Source organism: Platalea leucorodia (genome assembly GCF_965183815.1).
Source record: "Platalea leucorodia genome assembly, chromosome: 5".
In the NCBI taxonomy this organism is placed as follows: domain Eukaryota; kingdom Metazoa; phylum Chordata; class Aves; order Pelecaniformes; family Threskiornithidae; genus Platalea; species Platalea leucorodia.
In genome coordinates this window covers 80,676,706-80,697,419 of record NC_138827.1, presented here as the reverse complement: position 1 = coordinate 80,697,419, position 20,714 = coordinate 80,676,706, and the positions used below count along the sequence as shown (strand labels likewise).

At 44.0% G+C, this 20,714-nt stretch overlaps 1 protein-coding gene across 1 annotated transcript in view; it reads left to right on the top strand.

Annotated features, from left to right (window-relative positions):
* Positions 1-19,528: 19,528 nt before the first annotated feature.
* The window catches only part of CERS6 (ceramide synthase 6), a gene marked incomplete at both ends in the record, with an annotated part of 127,997 nt that continues 126,811 nt past the window's right edge, over positions 19,529-20,714 (top strand). The window contains one exon of the mRNA XM_082311768.1: positions 19,529-19,698. Within this exon, the coding sequence (XP_082167894.1) occupies positions 19,529-19,698 (170 nt within the window). The remainder of the gene's footprint in view (positions 19,699-20,714) is intronic.

Here is a 20,714-nt window from a genome sequence, read left to right as displayed (position 1 = left end):
ACACTACCACACTATCTATTTACTGTGGAAATGACTGTATTTGCATGATTTTTTCCTGTCCTGCAGACTAAAATTATCCCTGTTTAACAGCTGGAGAGGAAGCAGAACTATAGCAATGTGAAATGATTTGCCTTAAGACCATGTTGCGTTTCTTTCACAGACATAAGGACATGAATTCTTATTTCTCGGCTCTCAAGCTAGTTCTGGTGCCCATTCTCATTCTCACAGCTTAATCAAGTGATCATTTTTCTATGTTTTTACAGATTTTCCTCCTGACACAGCAATAAGTAGGTGCAAGCATTTAAGTTGCTCGCTGATCTTCGGGTTTGAGATGCCAGTGGAACATACTTGAAGTAAAAGCCAAAGTAATTTTTTGAAAATCAAAATTAACAAAAAGAAGGCACTCACTCTTCTGATACAAGTATTTATGTGGCCAGTTGTTAGGCAGCCCTGCTAACCCTGTTTCACGAAAGTATTTCATAGTGTATTCATGATGAGAAGTGCTGTCGAATGGTTCATTTTGTGTAGAGCAAAGCACTTAATTCTCAACTTCAAAGAAATCTTTGATCAGATTTTTCACACAAGTGTTACTGAAGACTGGTCATGGCTGATGTGTCCTGGAAGTATCAAACAAGGAGGGCATGCACAGATGATCTGGTGGTACTGAAATCATCAGAATCTTCCCATTAATATATTAATAAAGCGACATCATTATGTTTAATTTAGGTTACTAATAAAGAGTTATTTGCCATACGCTTTTAAAGAAAGGTTGAAGTACCTTCACTTAATCGAATATACTTGACTTGCTGAGGTCCTTAAATACATTTTTAAATAAGGTTTTAAAAAAACTTAGAGCAAACAGGCTTGTTCCATAGTTGCCAGAAAAGACTATCTTAAAATAGCTTTAAAAACTTATCCAACAATCCCCCCAAGCTCATAATTTTCTTGCACTTTTTATACCATGAAATTGTAGCATAAAGGTAAATAGATAAGTATTAAAGATACTGATGTTTGCCTTTTATTATCCCAGTTTACTTCCGCAATAGAAAAGAAGCTGAAATTATCTAGGAGGATGTCGTTTAGGAAATTATCCAGGAGAATAAAGCACAGTTTATGAAGAGAGAGGGGAATTTTTAAAAATGGTCTCTTAAAGTTCCCCAGATTAGATAGAACAGATTTTTCAGTGCTGAGATACGCAATCTACTGTAGAATGGAAGGGAAAAATTAAACTAATCATATGTCTCATAGGAGTCCAAACTAATTTAAAACTTAAAATGAAGCATCACTGCAGGTTTCTCAATGGGCATCTGGGGCCAAAAGAGCAAACAAGTCATTAAAGGGAAAGAAAAGAATAGCAGATAGAGTGTGATGGAAAAAAATCTGTCATTGTTTGTATTGACACTGCAGCATCAGCTGCGTGGTCTTGGTAACTTCATGTCAAAAAGGATACCACATTGCTAATTAGCGTGGTTTCAGGAAAAGGGGTGAATCAGGAAAAGATGATCAATCAAGAGAATGGAAAAAACTCTCCCACGGAGGCAAATTACAAAGACAAGAATTGTTTGCTTTAATGCAGAGATAAATAAGAGCATGGTAGATAAAAATAATATTATGAACTAGCTTGAGGCTTTCTGTCTGTGCTACTTTTATAGACAAGAAGAAGGCAACATTCAATTAAATTAAAGTATGGGCATAAAAAAGTAATGAGTCTCTACACTGGACACCTCATATAACCTTTGTATGCATGAGGAAAATGATGAATGCTGACAAATGATAGTTAGAGTGTCACAGGATAGCAAACATCCAGAGTTGTAACTATGGACAAAGCTCTCTGAAAGGTACTTTTTGGGGATTCACAAAATGTCCGTTACATCAGGAAGAAATCTAAAGCATGTGTAGGGGGAGAGTGGAAGACACAATGTTTCCCTTGTCTGCCAGCTGCAGAGCTCTTAGGTATTCTTCTGAAATACTTAGTACTGGCTGCTGACAGATAAATTGAATCCTGGGCCTGATTCAGTTGCCAAGTTCTTGGTTTGTTCTGGGACACATCAAAATATTAAGTTCTTGACCTTACCTTTTGCACATGTATTAATAGGCTTAAATGCGTTGGCAATCAATCAATCGCAGTGATGCAAAATACTAAAGTAGCATGTGCCTGATGATGAATTTCAGACATGAATTTACAAGGCTGGAGCTCTCCTTCAAGTCCTGCTTGCTATGACCTGCACTATGCATCAGGAGAAGAGGAAGAGCTGCAGAGCCTCCTCCCAGGCCACCCGCCAAGGCTGTACCTGCCCCGAAACCTCTGGGCTGGGTTCTCGGCAGGTCTGACTCAACCTATGTTCCTTCAGCCTCCTGCAGTCATCAGCTCTGATCCAGAGCCTCCGCTCTGTCCTCTTACAGGCCCCGTAGTACAGCTGGGCATAAGGATTACAGGAGGTTCTCCCAGCAAAGAAGGATTTGTTGTGCAGTAAATGTCTTGAAGCCTGAAACAGGAGAGGCCTCTGTAAAACCCTGTCAAATGGAAGTGTCCTCCAGCTGTAGGTGCCTGAATTTTTGAGGTATCTTTGCTCTTTTTCCACAGGGAGATTGCTTCGTATTTGGGACAAGCGCAGGGCACTGGGACAGTCCATTTTAGTGATGAGCAGCCTAGCTGAGGGTACCAGGAAGTAGTTTGAAACCATTTGTGTTTCGGATGTCTCGGATTAAAACATCAGAATACAAATTGCTCTGCTTACAAAAGTATTTAAAAACAAAGCAGTTATTTAAAAACAAAAACACTTCATCCAGATATAATTATTCCTAATGTGGCATTTAAATGGTGAACAATCACCCAGTAACTGCTTTTGTTCCGGTGCAATGACAGTCTGTGGTTTATCACCTGTTAGCTTCTCAAGCTAGACCCTGGGCTTTATGCTAGGGTTAATTTTAACCAGCTCATGACTGCAAACTTTTAACAGCTTGGTTTACACTAGGATTTGAAAAGGTGTTAGTAAACAGTGCATGTCAAATTAAAGCTTTCTCTAGCAGAGTCTCAGTGGAGTAAGCACAGCCACAGGGTACATAAGGATAACAGCTGCCAAGTGAGCTGAAAGATTTTTCACGGTGGGGTATCCCTTTCTCCCAGTTCCCAGCCTGGCAAGATGGATATGATCTGGCTGCCAGCATGTGCCACTGCCTGAAACTCCTGCATGCCAGAAAGCTGACTATTTCCAACACCCGGTTTCCACACAGCATGTGTGCAAGGAGGCCAGATTTCCAAAGAGCGGAGTTTGTCTCACAGGTGGAGCCAGATCACTCAGACTTCCAGGATGTTACGCAATATCAAGGATTAATTTCCAGCCTGCCACCTTCCTGCCAGAACCTGGCCACCAGACTCCCTAGGGATGATGGTTTGGCTTTCTTTTAATTGCAGCCTCAATTTTGTATAATGCACTCCTAGACATCTGGCCCTTGGGTTAACTTTAACATATGGTAGATGTTGCACATTCCTTAGTAAATTGTCTGCTAGTGTGAAGCCAGGAGGAATGCCCCAGGAGAAGACTGTGTCTTTGCTACGTGAATGTATGCAAAGCAGTTGGAGTAGAACAGTTTCTCCACTGGGGAATCTGTCTCAGAAAAGAACTTACTCGTATAATGACACCTCCAGGAGTCCACCCAAGTGAATGACTGTGGGACGCTCCCATTGTGCCTTCCAGAACCTCGGGGCAGGGTGGCAGCACGTGGGCTGCAGCCGTTGCTCATCCCCGTGGCACGTTTCCCTCCTGGCATGTTCCCACAAGTGGCATTGCAGTCTGGAGTTTTCTTTGGAAGGGTGTGACTCTAATTGTTTACATCTAATTGCTGCATTCCTCTTTCATCACCAGTTGCAAAAGCAAGTGGACCCCCTGCACCTCACACCTTGCCCCTGCTGGCATATCTGCTGTTAGCACGGGAGGCAACAAGGCAGCACCCACAGGAGCCCAGGGGTGGCCGGGAGGACTTGGTAGCGTGGGCAGCCCTGCACCGAAGCCATCTTACTGTGTGCCGCACCAGGGCCACCCCCGCCATGGGGCACCGGGCACCCTCGCAGCAGCGCCAGGTGGAGGTCAATCAGGAGATCATTTCTGCCTGTCCTGACCACCCGGTGAGCTGCAGCCTGCTCTCCCCCAGGTTATGGCATCAGCAGACAAAGAATTCAAAAGCAGCATTAAGCAGATTTTTCTCTGAGTAAACCCCAGCCTTAGGAGTCTGAAACACAATGGAGCAGCAAGGCAATTATTTTTTCCTCCAACTGCTAATCTTCCTTACCTTCTGGCCTGTCTTTTTGCTGATTCTCAGAAAGGGTGATTTGTAGGTGTTTATTGCTGAAATTTGAAGTGATTTAAAATGAATGCTTAAATGTGGCATGACTTTCAGAACTAAGTTATTCATACATTACTAATTTTGTAAGCAGTTAATACTTTTTAAGGACTCTTATAATTTATTAGCACACTTCATATCTTATAGTTTATGCAGGAATGCCAATTAACCCACACAATGTGCAGTCAAGATAGATGAGGATTAAGTCCCTACAGCCATGGGAATAGCAGAGATGCAATGACCTGAAAATTGTATCCTTAGCTCCTTTGCCTGTAATTAACATAAATTCACCAGTGGAGTGCCTTTCCTCTTTTTATTAATCCCTTATCTCCAGTCCTGGATCTCTGTTGCTCAAGCTATTAGGACAGATAGATTATGCTTTCTTGATTCTTTCAGAGCTAACTTCAGACTTGCAAGGCTTGATAATCTGGGGGGCATGGGGAATGGGATACAACCATCTTGCATATGTGCAATAAATTTCCAGTTATGCAGAAAATGCCAAGGCATGTAACCAACCAGCTCTCCAGCTCATATTCCTTGTGCATTTGTTTTCCTTGCACATTTCTGAATATGCATTATGTCTTCTCTTCTTTACTCAGTGTCAGCCCTTCCACGCTTCGTTTTGTTCTTTGCTGCCTGCTGGCCTACAAGTACAAGATGAGGTGTAGACCTATGGAGGACACCCTTTTGTGTGTGGAGCAGAAGCTGAGATGGAAGGACTCATGGCCCTGTCTGCAGTAACAGAAGCATGGTTCAGGATAGGATGACTAAAATATTTTAATAGGGAACAGAAGTGATTACTTCAGTGCTGTCCCCCTTGTTTCCAGGGGCACAGAGTGAAGGTAGAGTCTACTGTTTTGACTCCAGTTGCTGTTGATTGGCATAAATTTTCACACATCTTTTGCTTCTCGTTTGTATTTCAGAGATACACAGCTGTCACTTACGCCAGGCAAATGAGCAGAGCTGCAGATGCATGTGGTTAGCTGACTAGGGGAATATTTGAACCTGCTGAAGCCCTGATGTGGCTACCAGCATCACCACATGATGCAAGACTATGAGAGAAAAAGGGATGCCTAACAGAGGCTTTGAGAGACTTTAGAGCCAGCATTAGATGGCTGTGGCAAATGCTGTGAGTAATGCAGGATTCAGGTTGGTAAGGACATTCATTACAATATTATTTTTTCTGTGTGAAATTACTTAAGGTTTAGTCTCAAAACAGAAAGGAATGCAGACCTTTGTGTGTCCTTGAAAACAGAAAAAATGCAGTATGCTATTTCTGATATTTTAAAAGTATAAAAATTAAGATTAAGGGAGGCAGCAGGGCTTCACTGAGGCAACAGGAAAACTTCAAAAGCAGTAGGATGCTTATGCTGCTGCTTAGAGTTGCAGGAAGACTAAGCTGTATTTTTGCTTAGAAATCTTGCCCCACCAGCTGAGATATTTATAATATTATGCTCCTTTGCACACCTCTTTGAATGTAGCTCATTTGTTAAGCAGAAGGGGTCTTAAAATTGGTAAAACATTCCCTTAACAAGTCCTGACATCAAGGAGAGCTAGAAACCTACAGCTAAATGAAATGATGGAGAAGGCAATAATCAGTGTGCTGGGAAATAAGGCCATGAGTCACAGTGACAAAAGGATCTCTAGGAGTCACCAGCTGATAATGCTATAGCAGGTCTATGGAAGGAAATACATCTAGTGACTTAATGGGCAAAATTGATAGGATTAGAGGGGTGCTGAGAAGCAGTTGGTTGGAGTCATCTGTTTAAGATGGAATGACATTAAAAGTAGAAGGTCATAGGATTTAAGGATTAGGAATATTAAGATTAGAAAAATAGCAAAATCAGAAGTCAAAGCTGCTAGACAGTCTTTGGCACATTATTAGTTACTGGAGCAGGGGAAGAGTAGTGGCATGCAGTTGGCATAGGTATGTAGTTTATAGTTGGAGCCATGTATGGAGATGTGTTTGTTCTACTTGTAAAATCACTAAAGTATCTTCAAATTATACTTTTTTTTTTCCTAAAAGGCCTTTAATAGCTAGCCTGGGAAGGCAAAGGTTGTTAAAGAATCTTTTTCTTGACATCCATCCTGATATGTGTCATCAGAAACAGCCAAGATGAGAAGAAACCAGAACTTGCTATTAAAAGATTGTTGGATAATGAGGTGGTACTCACCTGAAACATGTCATCATTTATGCAATGACAGGGGAACAATTAACTGCTAATCTAAGGTGGATCTTGTTTCTGATTACAGTACTTCCATACAGCTAACATAGACATACTGTCAGTTGGTTCTATGTCGCCTTGGCATAGAGAGAGGTAGAGGTGGGAGCAGATTATTTTTGGTCTCTTCAGCAACCTTTAGGTCCCAGTTTCTAATAACAGAGGATTTCCCGTCATGACGTTGTGTCTCCAACTCAATGTTATGGCTCAAAAAGGGGTAACTGGCAATTGCTCTACTAGCAAATCTCACTCACCAGTGATGGTTAAGTGAGATATTTTTCTATTGCTTTGAGCTACTAGAATGGGAAATAGCATATGAAGTGGCACTGAAGGTGAGTGGTTGTGCTGTGGACAAGACACTGATCTCTGCTCTTGCCAGGCAGACCATAAGTCATCATTAAATCAGCTATTGTCGGGTGCAGTTCCCTTCATAGCTGGTTCACCTGATCCCCGATTCAGTCAGAGGTGCCATCGGAGCTCAGGCTTCTGCTAGCGCTACTGTTCCGCTCCTCTGAAGTCAGTGGCAACAGAGTCCTGCTGCTGATAGCCTTTCTGATGGTCCTTTCGGTCACTCTTTTTCTCTGTCATCTAAGCCTTTTGCAGAATAAACAGCAAACAGTGAAGCAGATGAAGAATAAAAAACAAGAGTCTGTTGTGTGTTTGTTTTGGTGGTTGTTGGTTTGGTTTTTGGGGTTTTTTGTGTTTTGTGGTTTTTTTGGGTTTTGTTTTTGTTTTTTTCCCTAAAACTCTCAAATCCATTTATCTTCTTGGCAATATGCACTCCTTATGGCTGGTACCTTTTTCCATCCTTGAAGCTGAAAATCTTGCAGTGTTGTTCCAAATCCAATTGGTATTGGCGAAATCCTTGCTCATGCTTATATTTGCCTCTCTCCATGCTATGTTTTACTAGATGACTACACATGCTGAGAATGTTGTGGTAAACATGCTGACTATCTTCAATATTTGTGGGTGACTGATTTTTAGAACTTATTTTAGTACCCTCCTAATTTCTACTTGAAACTGCCTCTGCCTATATACTCCTTGCTGGTTTCTCTCAGTTCCTAGGCTGATTTTGTAAACAAATCAGCATGAAATCAAACAATACATCATAATTCTGTGAGTGCACTAATAAACCCATTAACCATCTCAAATAATACTGCAGTAAAAATATACATTTTTGTAGTTAAGTTTGAATAATAACAGTAGAAAAACGACCACATACACAGGAAAGGACAGAAGAGACGCAGTCAAATGAGAAAGAAAAATGGCTTAGAAGGCAGTAAAAAGTCTGCAAAAGGAAAGCATTAAAAATCATGGATGCAGAAAGTAAAAAAAATAAACAGCAATTAGGGATTTGAATACCTAATTAATATTATCTTGTTAAAAAGAACACCTGCAAAGCATTGACTACTGGGTCTTTTTACAGTTATTGACTGGTGGAAGAAAAAAAAAAAAGGAGAAAATTGCTACTGCCAACTGCAGTTAAAAGGAGTTGACATACTGACACTAAGTGCTCCCTCACGTGGTGACTATCCACGCTGTTATTAACTCAGCCCACCCTTGCAGACTCTCACACTTTGTTTAGTGCTCAGTATTACAGTTCCTAATCTGCAGGTTTGTTCTATATCATGTAATAGATTCAGTAAAACACAATGCAGCACAACAGACTAAATTTACTAAAGGGAAAGTAGTAAAGTATTTTCCTAATTTTTATTTTAAAAGTCATTAAAACTTAAATGTATAGATGCTGACCACTTCTAATGCTGACAAAATGTTAGTATTTATGAAGCGGGGTTTTTCTTCTTTTTCTAATACTACAAATCCTGAGTCAATATACTGTAGAGTGTAAAACCTTACAAGATGTGTGTTAAAGATTTAATCCCAGGACTTTGTTTGGACCCTCTGCTTTCAGACTGACATAAAATATTACTGTAGTGAAATAAATACATCAAACATGCTGTTACGGCACAAGAAAAACAATACATATATATTTCAACAAGCAGAGGACTATAGCCATTGTATTGTGACTTTACCTGCTGATTTCAAATGGGATCTAAATATCCATGTAGCAGAAGGCGTGACATATGACCCAAAATAACACGCCGGGGAGTGTTTATTTTGCCTTGCAGTGGAAATTCAAGCTAGAAACTACACAACGTTTTCATAAAAATGGTAGAACCATCCCCATCCTGTCCCTGTCCTCCCCATCCAAAGCTGTGCTTTAGAGAACTTGGAAAACATAGCACAGGGGACTTAATGTGCTTTAAACAAGCAGCATTTATTTAAAGACAGGGAAATTGGGGGGTGGGAGTGTATTTTGGAATGTAATGCAATTGCGTGTGTCTGGCTCTGCTTAACCACAGCTTGTGTGATGTGTTTTTGCATGTTTGAAATTGTGCAGCTAAGCACAAAGTCCCCTATCGTTTCCTGAAAAAGCTTGTTATGGTGCTGCTTTGGTGCAGGAAAATTTTGCTCCATAATTGAGGCAGTGGGCTATAACCCATCCCAGCTCCGTTCCCCACTTGCAAGGGCTGCAGTTTTTCTTCTGCTCTGCACTACAGCCATGAGATTTCATGTGCATCAGAAACTGAGCTCCAAAGAAAAAGACTGAAGAACCTGAACTTGCTGTGGTGAGACTGGAGAGCACCGGCCTCATCCAAGTGATTCAGGTTCAGCTGGAATCCTGTCGGAGCATTTCTCTCCATCCCCTATCTGCCCCTGAGGGCAGAACAAAAATATGTTGTACTTGGTGATCAAATCCACTGGAAGGTGCAACAGGATAAAGAAAGATAATCTTTTCCTTACTTTACACTGTGTTCCTTTAACTCCCTCTCCTGCTCTCCCCACCACCACTTTGGGCCCCAGCCAGCTGGATCTTCATCCTCTGTTGATATCCTAAATGCGTAGTTAGAAATGAGTGCATTGTGGTTTGCATTATTTCATTTGTTTGTTTCTGTGATGAGTTCTTATTGCTAGAAGCAGCATTTTCTTCCTGAGGTTTAATTACTTGGGGTTTTAGTAAATGAAAACCTCTTTTATTGATAAACAATAGCAAATAATGACAGTGATAAGCATGTTAGTTAAAAGATTACGTTTAACATTAAGTGATAGCAATTTTTTTTTTCCCATGGAGTATCCTTTCCAAGAAAAAGCCATTGTTTTGACTGAAACTTTGGAAAAAAAAATCTTTTTTTTTTTTTAAGGCCTGCCAATGTTAATTGATATTATTTAGCTACCCTCATTTGCTTGGTTTGGAGTTGTTCTCCTATTTAATTTAGCTGTCTTGATACAGACCTCACTCACCAGGGAAGCTCCTGAGCTTTTGCAGCTGTATTTATTCTGGTCTTTTATGAAGTGGGTTAGCAAACAAAAAGTGGTTTCCAACGTACAATTTATGTTTGTAAAGTTCCCAAATTATAGCCCGGCCCCCTTCATTGTGCAGAAGGAGAGGCTTCCTCAGCACTGTAACAAAAGCCAGAGCGGAAGGAGGCAGCACTAGCACAAAAAGTGTTTAGCAGCAGTGCTGATCAGCTTGTAGTTTGATACCTGAATTTGGTTGCTCTGGAATGATGAAGACCACTAACCACTAACTGTATCTACTGTTAACTGGGAAATGAATGAAATAGCACATCTGCTCTGCCCCTGGGGAAAGGGTGTCCCCTGCCAAAATTCTGTTTCCAGAAAGCTATTCACTGACATACTTGATTTGTTCAGGTCAGTTTTATAGACATTCTTTTGACAGTACCTCTAATCATTTAAAATACCCTTCACCTTTGTTTTGTTTCCGATTTGTATGAAGTTCAAAGGTACACTAGTTAAAGCAAAATAGCAACAACCTGATGACAGTCAGACAGAAAATAATAAGTTTGGCCACCTGCCTTTTCTATCAGTCTGATAATTTTCCTTTGAAGTCAGAGATAAAACAGCCACTGATTTCGGAGATGGATTGTACACAAATGATATAAAACCACTAATACCTAGTCATTTTTTCTTATCTCAACACTATATGCTTTTAAGAACTCTGGCTTCTAGGTCGAAAGAGACAAAAACCTTACAGGTTTGGAATATTTTCTAAAAAAATTACCTCAATGCTACGTATATATGCAGAATACAATTAGTTATGCTAAAAATATGTTTCTAATAAACACTTTTAATCTTGTTTAGTAGAATGCTTATATAGATCATCGTATGCAGGTTATAAGCTTAGAGCTGTATGTCTTTGCAAGTACTTCGTGTGGGGTTCACTAAGCTGACTTACCAATTTTGCAGTCTTCTGTGCCATTCCATGAGGATGTCTGTCTGTGATGCACCCGCTTTACAGTTGGCCTTGCTTTACAGAGCAGGAGGAGTGTTGATCACGCCAGGGTTCTCCCCTACACAAGACAGAAGTAAGCACTCAACACAAAATTGCCAGCACCTATCTCCCTCTTTTGGTGTGAAATGCAATGGGGGGAAAAACCCACAAAATAATCACCAAACAATGGAGCCAATTCAACCTTTTCCACACTAAGTATTAATTCAGAAAATATAGTCTTTCTTACAAATAAGAAAACTTTTAGTAGCAAAGGTCCAGGAAAAGTAAGTCCTGTTGGTTGATGTTATCTGGATCTTTTTTATAAATTGGTGTTTCAACCATATAAAAACTCAGCATTACAAATATGGTTTTGATAAATTAATTCTGAGTGAAGTTGCCATAAAACAATTTTAGTGGTTCGTTTGGAGTTCTGTGAAATGTAAAATCCTTGAAGAAACTTCTCTAAGTTTGCCTTGTCCTTCTGGTAAATATCCCCCAACAGCATTATGATATTTTTCCTTGAGCCTTTGGAGATATATGATTAGTGTTGAGATGTTGTGCAGCATCCATAAAAGTATACCAGCTTATTTGCTGTGAATTTTTATAATCTAGTAACAAACGGGCAATCCAGCTTTTCTGGCTGAAGACCTTCTGTACTCGTTTCATTCCTCAGTATTCAGTTTATACATCAAACAGTGAGGCAGTAGCTACTGCATGGATTTTTCAGGCATGTCCAACATTAATTATACCGATTACACTAAATTCCGTGCAAATTCTCTCCCTTACTGCAAACCAAAGAACAGTGAGGTCAGCTCTGATGCTCTGCAAATGACACCTGTCATGTTTGGTGAGTGCAGGAGGGATGGTTGAGGTTATTCCCTCTTTTACTAACACAGCTCGGGACAAATTAACTTGGATTCCTCTACATGTCTACTTCCAGATGAGGAAGCTTACTGGTCTACTGCACAAACCAACGTACTTATTCTTACTCGGTATTTATATTACGTTATTTGTGCAGCCTTCCTATTTCTGTATAAGGCAAGACTGATGTGTGGGTGAACAAACCCCCTCATCTCCTCTGCTGGATGCTTGGACTGACATTTGTAAATCCTTGCACTTTTTAATCAAAAATGCACTGTGGATGAGAATAAATTGAAGGAATGATAAATGTCTGGATTGGTTTTTGCTGGTTTGTCCATGTTGCTGAGCCTGGACACAAAGCAGCTATTAGCCTGGGCTATTAGCAGCAGGACACAAAGCAGCTATTAGCCTGCTGACTCAGCAGGGTGGGGGGCAGCTTTGGGTGTCAAGAGGGAGACAAAGGCTCTGGAGAATACAAATGGGCTGCAGCCACTAATTTGAATAAGAGTGTGGCCCACTAGGAAAGGTAAAATGATGACACTGGCCAAAGATTAAATATAACATTTAAATCAAGGTATTTAACTGTTTTATATAAAAATATAGTACCTATATACACAATCTGGCAGACAAAGTATGTTGGTGCTTTTTGTTTTCATGGGAGCAATCGGTTTTTCATAATTGGGGTGAAGAAAATCCTCTTATTTTTCTGTTGATTAGTTATCCAACGTGAACTTGCGAAAGACAGAACACACACTGCGGCGGAAACAAAGCTTGGAAAGCTTCTTGTTCTCTGTTTTTTCCTCTCCACAACTCCAGAGAAATAGAGTATTATATTTCCAGTTCAGAAAATGCTTAAAGCCATACCTAACTAATTTACTGTGTCAGTGCCTGTAATTGCTATGCTCTGTAACAGAGGGAAGAGACAACATAGAACGTCAGCTTCCTTTTGCAGAGTTATGACTGTATCTACAGGGTGCAGTATGTTATGTTCACTATAGAGCATAAGCTGTGCTAGAGTTACCCCAGCAGGGAGTGTGGCCCATTGAGTTATCAGTTCAGTTTTTGGTACCTTTTCCACTTAATTGATTTAAGTGCAATAATACATGACCTAGAATCTGGAGAGCCTTGACACTGTCAGCGTAGCGAAGGGAATCTTTAATGACTATCTAGATCTTTAAAGATACACTCTTATCATACAATTATGATGTGTCTGATTTTACCCAATCCTTTGATTTATGTTTTACTTTCAATTCACTTAAAAAGTGAAATAACCTTACTCTTGCAATGTCATTACAAAATAAAAAAATGGATGCTTTCATTTGAAAATGTCAGAATAATATATTTGATGATTTAGGGAAATGCTAATTTGATAAATTCAGTATTAGTTCAGTGATAGTTTCAGTCAATCCAAAAGTATGTTTTTGGTGGGGAAAAAAAAGTATTCTGCCCAGCTCTCCCTGCACAGCTGTGAAGTAAGTACAGCGGAATTTATAAGGAGGATGTTTAAAACTATGTAATAAGAAAATAAAAATCTACTCCTAGCAAGTTGCGTGTCCTCTAGCTCCTAGCCAAATAATAATTTACATCTATGTGGGGTCTTTAAACCAAATACCAAATAGCATTGGCTTCATTCATGTGTGAACACAAAGTGTTACCAGATGACTAACAGATGACATTGTGACATTGATGTTAGAAGAGCTTTGAAGAAAAAGCTGAGATGTCCAGATGAATGTTCTGGGCAGAATATAATTACCTTGGAAGCTGTCTGAAGATGATTGGTAAACAAGTGAGTTTACTTCTGACAGTACTTTCTGGAGTTCTCAGGACTGCGATTTGATAAGACAGTAAATAACTCTTGGGCTGCCAGGAGTGGAGCGCAGCTTGCAGCCATGAGATGGGAGGTACTGATCTTACAAAAGCTCACACTGGCAATGCAAATTCCTTGTAAACGTGTGAGGCGTTAGCATTGTAGTAGCTGGCTTTTTATGCCAGATTAGCGTTTTCATTGCATGGAGGGTCAGGTATTGTCTGTCCCCTCGCAGCTGACATAAAGCTGGCAGAGACTCCAGATTGTATATTCATTGTTAAGTCAGGCACAACGATGTGTTTGGTCAGTGCCCAGATTTTATTGAGTGTGGAAACAAGGCCTGGCTGCTGAAAGTCTGCAGCCCCCCAGAGCATCTCTGGATGCTGGGGAGACAAGATCAGTACAGCTCCGCACTGGCCAGTACTCTGAACAGTAAATTTTGACCGCTTGAAGGTCTGAAAAGTCCATTTGCTAAGTAAATTATAATGTGACTCTATAGCCCAAGCCTGGCCACGTGAATAGGTGTGAAGTAGATGTTTCTGAAATGCCTGTTGACATAAAACCAGCACTTGAAATCAAGTGAACTATGACTGTATCATAATTAGGATGTACAATTTGGCACACTTTCTTTAAATGTAGAGCAGGAAGAGAAATCAAAGTCAACAATGGAGACAAATGAAGCATGGAGACATAGAGTGACTCAGGCGATCCCTGCTTCCTCCTCTCCTTCTGACCAGTCCTCACAGAGCAGTTCAACTTGAGGTCTTGCCTTTAACTGGAGCCCAGCACAAACCCTCCGGAGGCTTGTAAACCTCTCTTTCAGCTGGAGCTGCTTGTCCACAAATCTTTTCACGACAGCCAAACTAATTACCATTGCGTATCTTCCCAAGTGACAAAACTTGCTTGTCTGCCAAGATAAAAAATTTGCAAGGCTGTGAAGTGATGTAACCTGGGGACACCTACTGTATTGATGTATTTTAAGCGCTATTACACAGACCTCTGCTAGTGATTTGAATTCAGGGTACATCGTTTGGTAATTGGGTGAAGCCAGACTGGTCTCTTCAGACTAATACAACCCCATGCAGGAGTCAGGACTGATTTGACTGGCCCGGCATAGCTTTTGTAATGAAGACTGCTGCTCTGTTTTTGTGATTTTACTTCTTAGGTGAAATTATTAGAGAAGCTGTCAAAACTAGCAGCACAAGAAAGTCCCCACAACTGCTGGGACCAGCAGGTAGAAGACACGTTAGAAGAATGATAGCTCAGGGCCATCCCTCGCACTGCTGCTTCCCCCGTGCCCACAGTCCTCCACCCTCCCCAGGAGGGCGCAGAGCAGTCACGCAACACCCAGGCAGTTCTTGGCCCTTCTGCTAGGCGTATCATTAGTGGCCTAATGATACGGACCTATGGAAATGGGACTGGCACCACTGCTTTTACATGGGTCAGCCATAGCCATCTCTTCTGCTCAGGAACAACTCGGTTCAGATTTGGATAACAAAAAGTCAGTCTCAGTGGATCGCGTTATTGGCACCTGTACTATCCGGTCCATTAAATGGACTGGCCCAGAGTCTGATCGCAGTTCCCTGTGTGCAAGTCTGGCCCAACTCCAGAATTACAGCAGACTAAATGAGACAAAAATTTTGGCCAGTTGCTTTCAATTCTTTAGCAGTCCTTTAAAATTACGAGGTTTTGCTGCAGCTTTTCCTGTTTTGGTGGAGGAACTCCTCCAGGTGGCCAGCAGTATGGCACAGACACGTTGGTGCTAAAAAATACACACTACCAAACTCACTCAAAGTGGTTTAGAGATGCGATACGTGCTCCTGTTGACTGCAGATGGATAAATAAACCTTGACAGGTAAATAAAAATAGCGGGCTATTACCCACTGTAAACTAGTAAAGTTGCTTTTGGGACATCCCCCCCAGTAGGAAAGATCGCCGTCAGCATCCTTCAAGGAAGCCTCCAAGGTTTTGTTACGAGCTTGTAACTCGAGCCATATTTGCAGCATGAATGTAGTGCTTGAAAACTTTAAATGGCATTTCTGTGCTAAACAGCTGAGTTTAAACAGCATGCTGCTTTTCTATGCAATTTTTGCAGTACCTGTTGGAACATTGTCCTATCAGCTGATATCTTATATGTCCCATTACTTAAAGCAACTCTCTTATCTTAACGTCTAAATACTACTCATTTTTATTTTTAATCTGCACTTTGTGTGTGTCTGTGTTTATATCTGTGTGGAAGCCTAAGACAGCATAAACCACTGCCTATTTTAAGCAGTTTAATGTTGATAGAAAACAAATTTAAATTTTCCAGAAAACTTTCTGAATTTTCATGTATTAAAACATATCTACATTGGAAAGTGTCACACGGTTTATTCTGATTTGTGAGGAAGTAAGCACTAGCAATCTCCTAATCTGATGTGAAGAGGCTACTGGAAGTTCGTGGTCATGGGGAGAAGTGAGACTGGTGGGCAAAGGAAGTCTTCTGCTGTGTGAAAATGCATTTAATACATTTGTTCTAAGCCTGAAGGAGGAACTTCATTAGACTAAGAACAATAATTTTATTCCTAAAGCTAAGGAACCTTTTCTTTTGCACCTGAGACCTAACCTGGCTTCTTGATGCTAAACAAACAACCAACACATAAAGTATGAAGTCCTTCATTTTAGAGTGGCCACTCTGCTGGTTGCTCAAGGTCTTGAACTAGTGATGTACAGTCTGTCAGTCTTCTCTTTTTCTTCTTGGAGTAGAAACAGAAATTCAGTAACTTTTGGGGAATTCCTGTATATGCTTTTGTTTAGTTATTACTAGCTCTTGTATATAACAAAGAGTGCCCAGGCTGGACTTTTGGGCTTTTGAGGAACCAGACTCACTTCAGTCCTTTAAATTTTTTTTTTTTTGGCCCAGTTCTAGCACTATCTTGAAATAAGTTGCTTCAGGATATGAGAGCACATATGAAACCACAGTTTTTAAAGTTCTGTTGGGCTACCTTTTGTGATCCAACAGTTTAAGGGGCAGAAAACCAAATCCTGCTAATCTCCCTCCTGAATCACCCTGAATCATCTTCCTCCAAAGCACAAGATTCAGGCACCCTCACTCCATAGTCCTGTCTTGGCTATGTCTACATAATTGCTGCTACAATTTGAATTCAATTAAAAGCTTTTAATTGGTCATCCTCCCAAACATTTCAGAAACGTCCTTCATTTTCAGATATGCTTAGAGATCTGTCATCCTAACATAATTTTAGTGTGACACAAAAGTCAATTACACTAATTGTTCAGCAGGAATTAACCTCTTATGCATCACCAGATTATTACTGTTGCTAGGTTTACTTTGCAAAGACCTGTTCCTTTCCTGTATCTGTACATAGGCAATGCAGAGCAGCAGTGCCTGCAAGCCTCACTACTGGCTGGGAAAGAACTACTTCATTGTATTGGAAACAGGCATAAATATTGACTAGATTTCTAAACTGACTGGAATATTGAAATATCCTGCAAAAAGACAGGTCACCTTCAGGTGCAGAATAATGATACCAATTTTCTGATTAAAATTAACTTTGCCTTAAACACAATTATCATTAATGAAGCAAATGGTTATTTGTGTGTTGTCAGCTATTAAAATGATATCTAAAGAGCTTTTCATCGCTAGATTTCAAAGTTTATGCTTCTGAGGTCATTCTGAGGATACACACTCATATCTCCATTTAAGACTGTCTTATGACATTCAGAAAATGGAGTGATCTGGATGATTTGGGTATTGTAACTGAAGAGAGGCATATGTGTATGTGCAGGAGCCAGCTCAGGTGTTTGGGAGACAGGGCTGGAAGATGAGCTCCCAAGGGAAGTTCTAGGGGGGTTCTAGGTCAGCTGGAAGACGGCTGAAATCTGGCCGTGAGAACAAGGCAGAGAGGTTGGAAGGAGAATGCAAGTTATTAGCCAGTTAAGTTTTCGGCAGGTCTTGCTGATTTGAGCAAAGAAATGTTTTCTTCTGCTCAGAAAATCATTATTTGTAAGTGAAGAAGGCTGCATTAGAGGCATGCAACTCGCATGGTCAGTTTTCCCCCTGAACCAAAATAACAGCAAAGCCCTGGGTTTTGACAGATGGCTTATGTCAGAGACTCCTAGTAGGATCCTGAGACGATTATGCGTAGGGCTGGAACCAGTGGGGAGCTGAAGGCTCAGACGGGCACAGGCAGTTGAGCACTGTGCTAACCGCAGTGAAGGAAGAGATGGGGGCAGGCAGATATGGCAGTGGTCACTTTTCTTCAGATGATTTGAAGGACCAGGTGTCCATGGAGCAGCCTCCAGCTGCCAGCTCTTTTCCTCTCTCCCCAATAAGCAACCACAAGAACTGAATCAGAATATTTACAGACACTTAGGATGTTGGCTCAGCAATAAAACAGAAACATCCAGTGGCAGGTTCACCTGCATCGCCCCTCAGCCATCCTGCCAAAGCATTCCCTGAAAATTCCCTGAAATGTCCTAGATGGAAATTCTCCCTCTATACAGAAATAGTTTGTTTAAATCAGTATAGCGTTTTTCACAACATCAGGGTCATGTGTTTAACTTAGAATTTTCTTCAGCACAGAAATGTCAGCACAGACATGAGCTGTGCAATTAATTTTTCAGGAAGGACATGCAGAGTCAGTGGGGGGAAAAGAGCAAGCTGGCAGAAAACCTAGAGGCAGGATGATGAAACTCTGGAGTATGCCATGTGCAGAAGTCAATGTCTCTTAGTATTCAGTAGCCAACTGGAGAGTGTGATGATACAGTGGAGAAAACTGAAGCCATCTAAAACAAAGTGAAGCAGGGCAGACAAAATAGTGATGTTACAGGAGCGGTATACCTATTACTTGAAGTAATTCTGTGTGTGCCTAGACCACCATGTGTATGGTCCAGCGGGTACAGCTATACTAAAGCCCGCTAGTCACCTTTGCTGTAAAGTCTGGTGGAGACAATTACAGCTTTCCTCTTGCAGCTTGTCTTTAGTGGGACTGGGCAGTGAGATAAGGAACCGAAAGTAAAAACCTACGTAAAGACAAAAAGGTTTCCTTTAGCTGGGAGTGCGAAGCAGCAGTCCTTACCTCAGTTTTGTCGCTGATGAGTGGAGTGCTCTCAGCCACTTTTCCGTACCTCATTTACGCCTGTTTGCTGTAGGTGCATACAGGGTGGAGTCATTAACTGTTTCAGAGGGTCCTTTCACCCAGGACAGTCCCGCTCCCATTTAAACGCCTCAGCAGGAGGGGGCGGAGAGCAGGGCTGCGGGCAGGGGTTACTGGCGCGGGGAGCGGGCTGAGGCGGCCGGTACCGGTCCGTGCGGAGTTCAGCAAAGGAGGGCTTTTCGATGCCGCCATCTGCCTGCTTAAATCAGGCGACAGCCTTTCCAGGCTCGCCGGGAGCCCGGCAACACCGCACGGCGGGCCAGCCCGCCTGGGCGGCGGGAGGGAGGGCCGCGGCGGGGTGGCAAGGCGCGGGGCCGCGTCGCCGCCAGGCCGGTTGGACGCCGAGCCGGCGCTGAAGCGGAGGCTGCGACCCAGCCGGGGGCAGCGCGCTGCTGCCGGCAGCCTCGGGCGCGGTGAGCGCCCCCAGGACGGGGTCCCCGCTCGCTCGGGCCGCGTAATTTCTGGTTCAGGGTTTGGCGGGGGCTTTTGGAAGGGGGAGAGGGACGGGGCAAGGCTGCTGCTGGCCGCCCGGCGGGGCCAGCCCCGGGGCCGCCTGAGGCGCACGGCGGGCCCCGGGGCAGCCGAGCGGCGGGGCGCGGGCGGGAGCCAATGGGGGCCGGCGCGGCCGTGTGACAGGCGGGGCGGCCGCTGCCCCCGCCGGGCGGCCGGGGCGGGGAGCCGGCACAGCGCGCCGAGCCGCTCGGCAGCATCATCCGCGGCTGCGGGGCTGACACACGCCTCCATCCTCCTCTCCCCCGGCAGCCGCTCGCACACGCCTCGCCGCGGCGAGGGAGGCCGGCGGGCGGAGCGGAGCGGAGCGGGGGGCGCCGCGGCAGACAAAGCAAAGATGGCAGGGATCCTCGCCTGGTTCTGGAACGAGCGGTTCTGGCTGCCGCACAACGTCACCTGGGCGGACCTGCAGAGCACGGAGGAAGCCGCCTTCCCGCAGGCGGAGGACCTCTACCTCGCCTTCCCCCTGGCCTTCTGCATCTTCATGATCCGGCTGCTCTTCGAAAGGTAACGCTGAGCCGCCCGCGCCGCCCCGGGCTCGCCGGGGCTGGGCGGGCCGCGCGGCTGAGGGGCAGCCGGGGAACCCTGCCTGCCCGGCGTCCCCCCCCCCCGCCGCCGCCTCTCTCCCGGCCTTGCCGGGCTCTTACGTTCTCCCTCCCCCCTCGGTCGGTCACGTAGCGGGCCCGAGGCAGGAAGGTGGAGGGGTTCGGGAGGCAGCCGGCGCCGCTCTCCCGCTGCCCGCAGCGCGGCCCGGCGCGGGCGCTAGGAGGCGAGGTCTCCCCGGGAATGGGCGCAGCCCTCCCTCCACCTGCGGCGGCCGCGGCGCCCCGGCCCGCCGCCGGTGGCGGGGGGAGAAGGGCCCTGCGGCACCTGTGCGAGCCGGGGCCTGCCGGCCCGCGGGCCGCTACGCGCGGGCTGCGGCGGGGTCCTGGCCTCAGGGAAGCCCCGCAAGAAGCGCTGTGCGGACGGGCCGGGGCGGGAAACTGTCCCGGCAGGAGAGTTTGCCCGTGCCCCCGCCGCAGGGCTCCTGCCGCAGGGTCGCTCTGTAGGGAGTAAACTGCGGCGAAGCCCACGCTGCCCTGGTTCTGCGCGGCCGCGGGGCGCGTTACGCCGTGGGGCAGGACTCGGCCTAACTCCCGCCGGAGGCGTGAGGCGCCGGCGCTGCGCGGCTGAGGAGGCGGCGGCGGTTAGACCGGGCGTCAGGCAGGAGCGGGAAGTTTGGTGGTGAGCACCAGCCCGAGGGCGAGGCCTGGCAGAGCGGAGCGTTGCTCGGCCAGGCTGCGTGGTGGCGGCGTGAACGGTCCGTGCCCTGTGTCGGCAGTACTCCAGGTGCCGTCAGCATGTGGGATCGCTGAAGAAACGCTTCAGGCGCTGTTCATCGCTGAACCAAACTCACCGTTCTTTGAGATTGCTGAGTTCAAAATACACGTTTCACAAACGTATGAATACGTATATACGTATATTTAAACACAAGACGTCAAACTAGTGATTGGTCAGCAATGACTCTTTATTTTCTGTGAGTG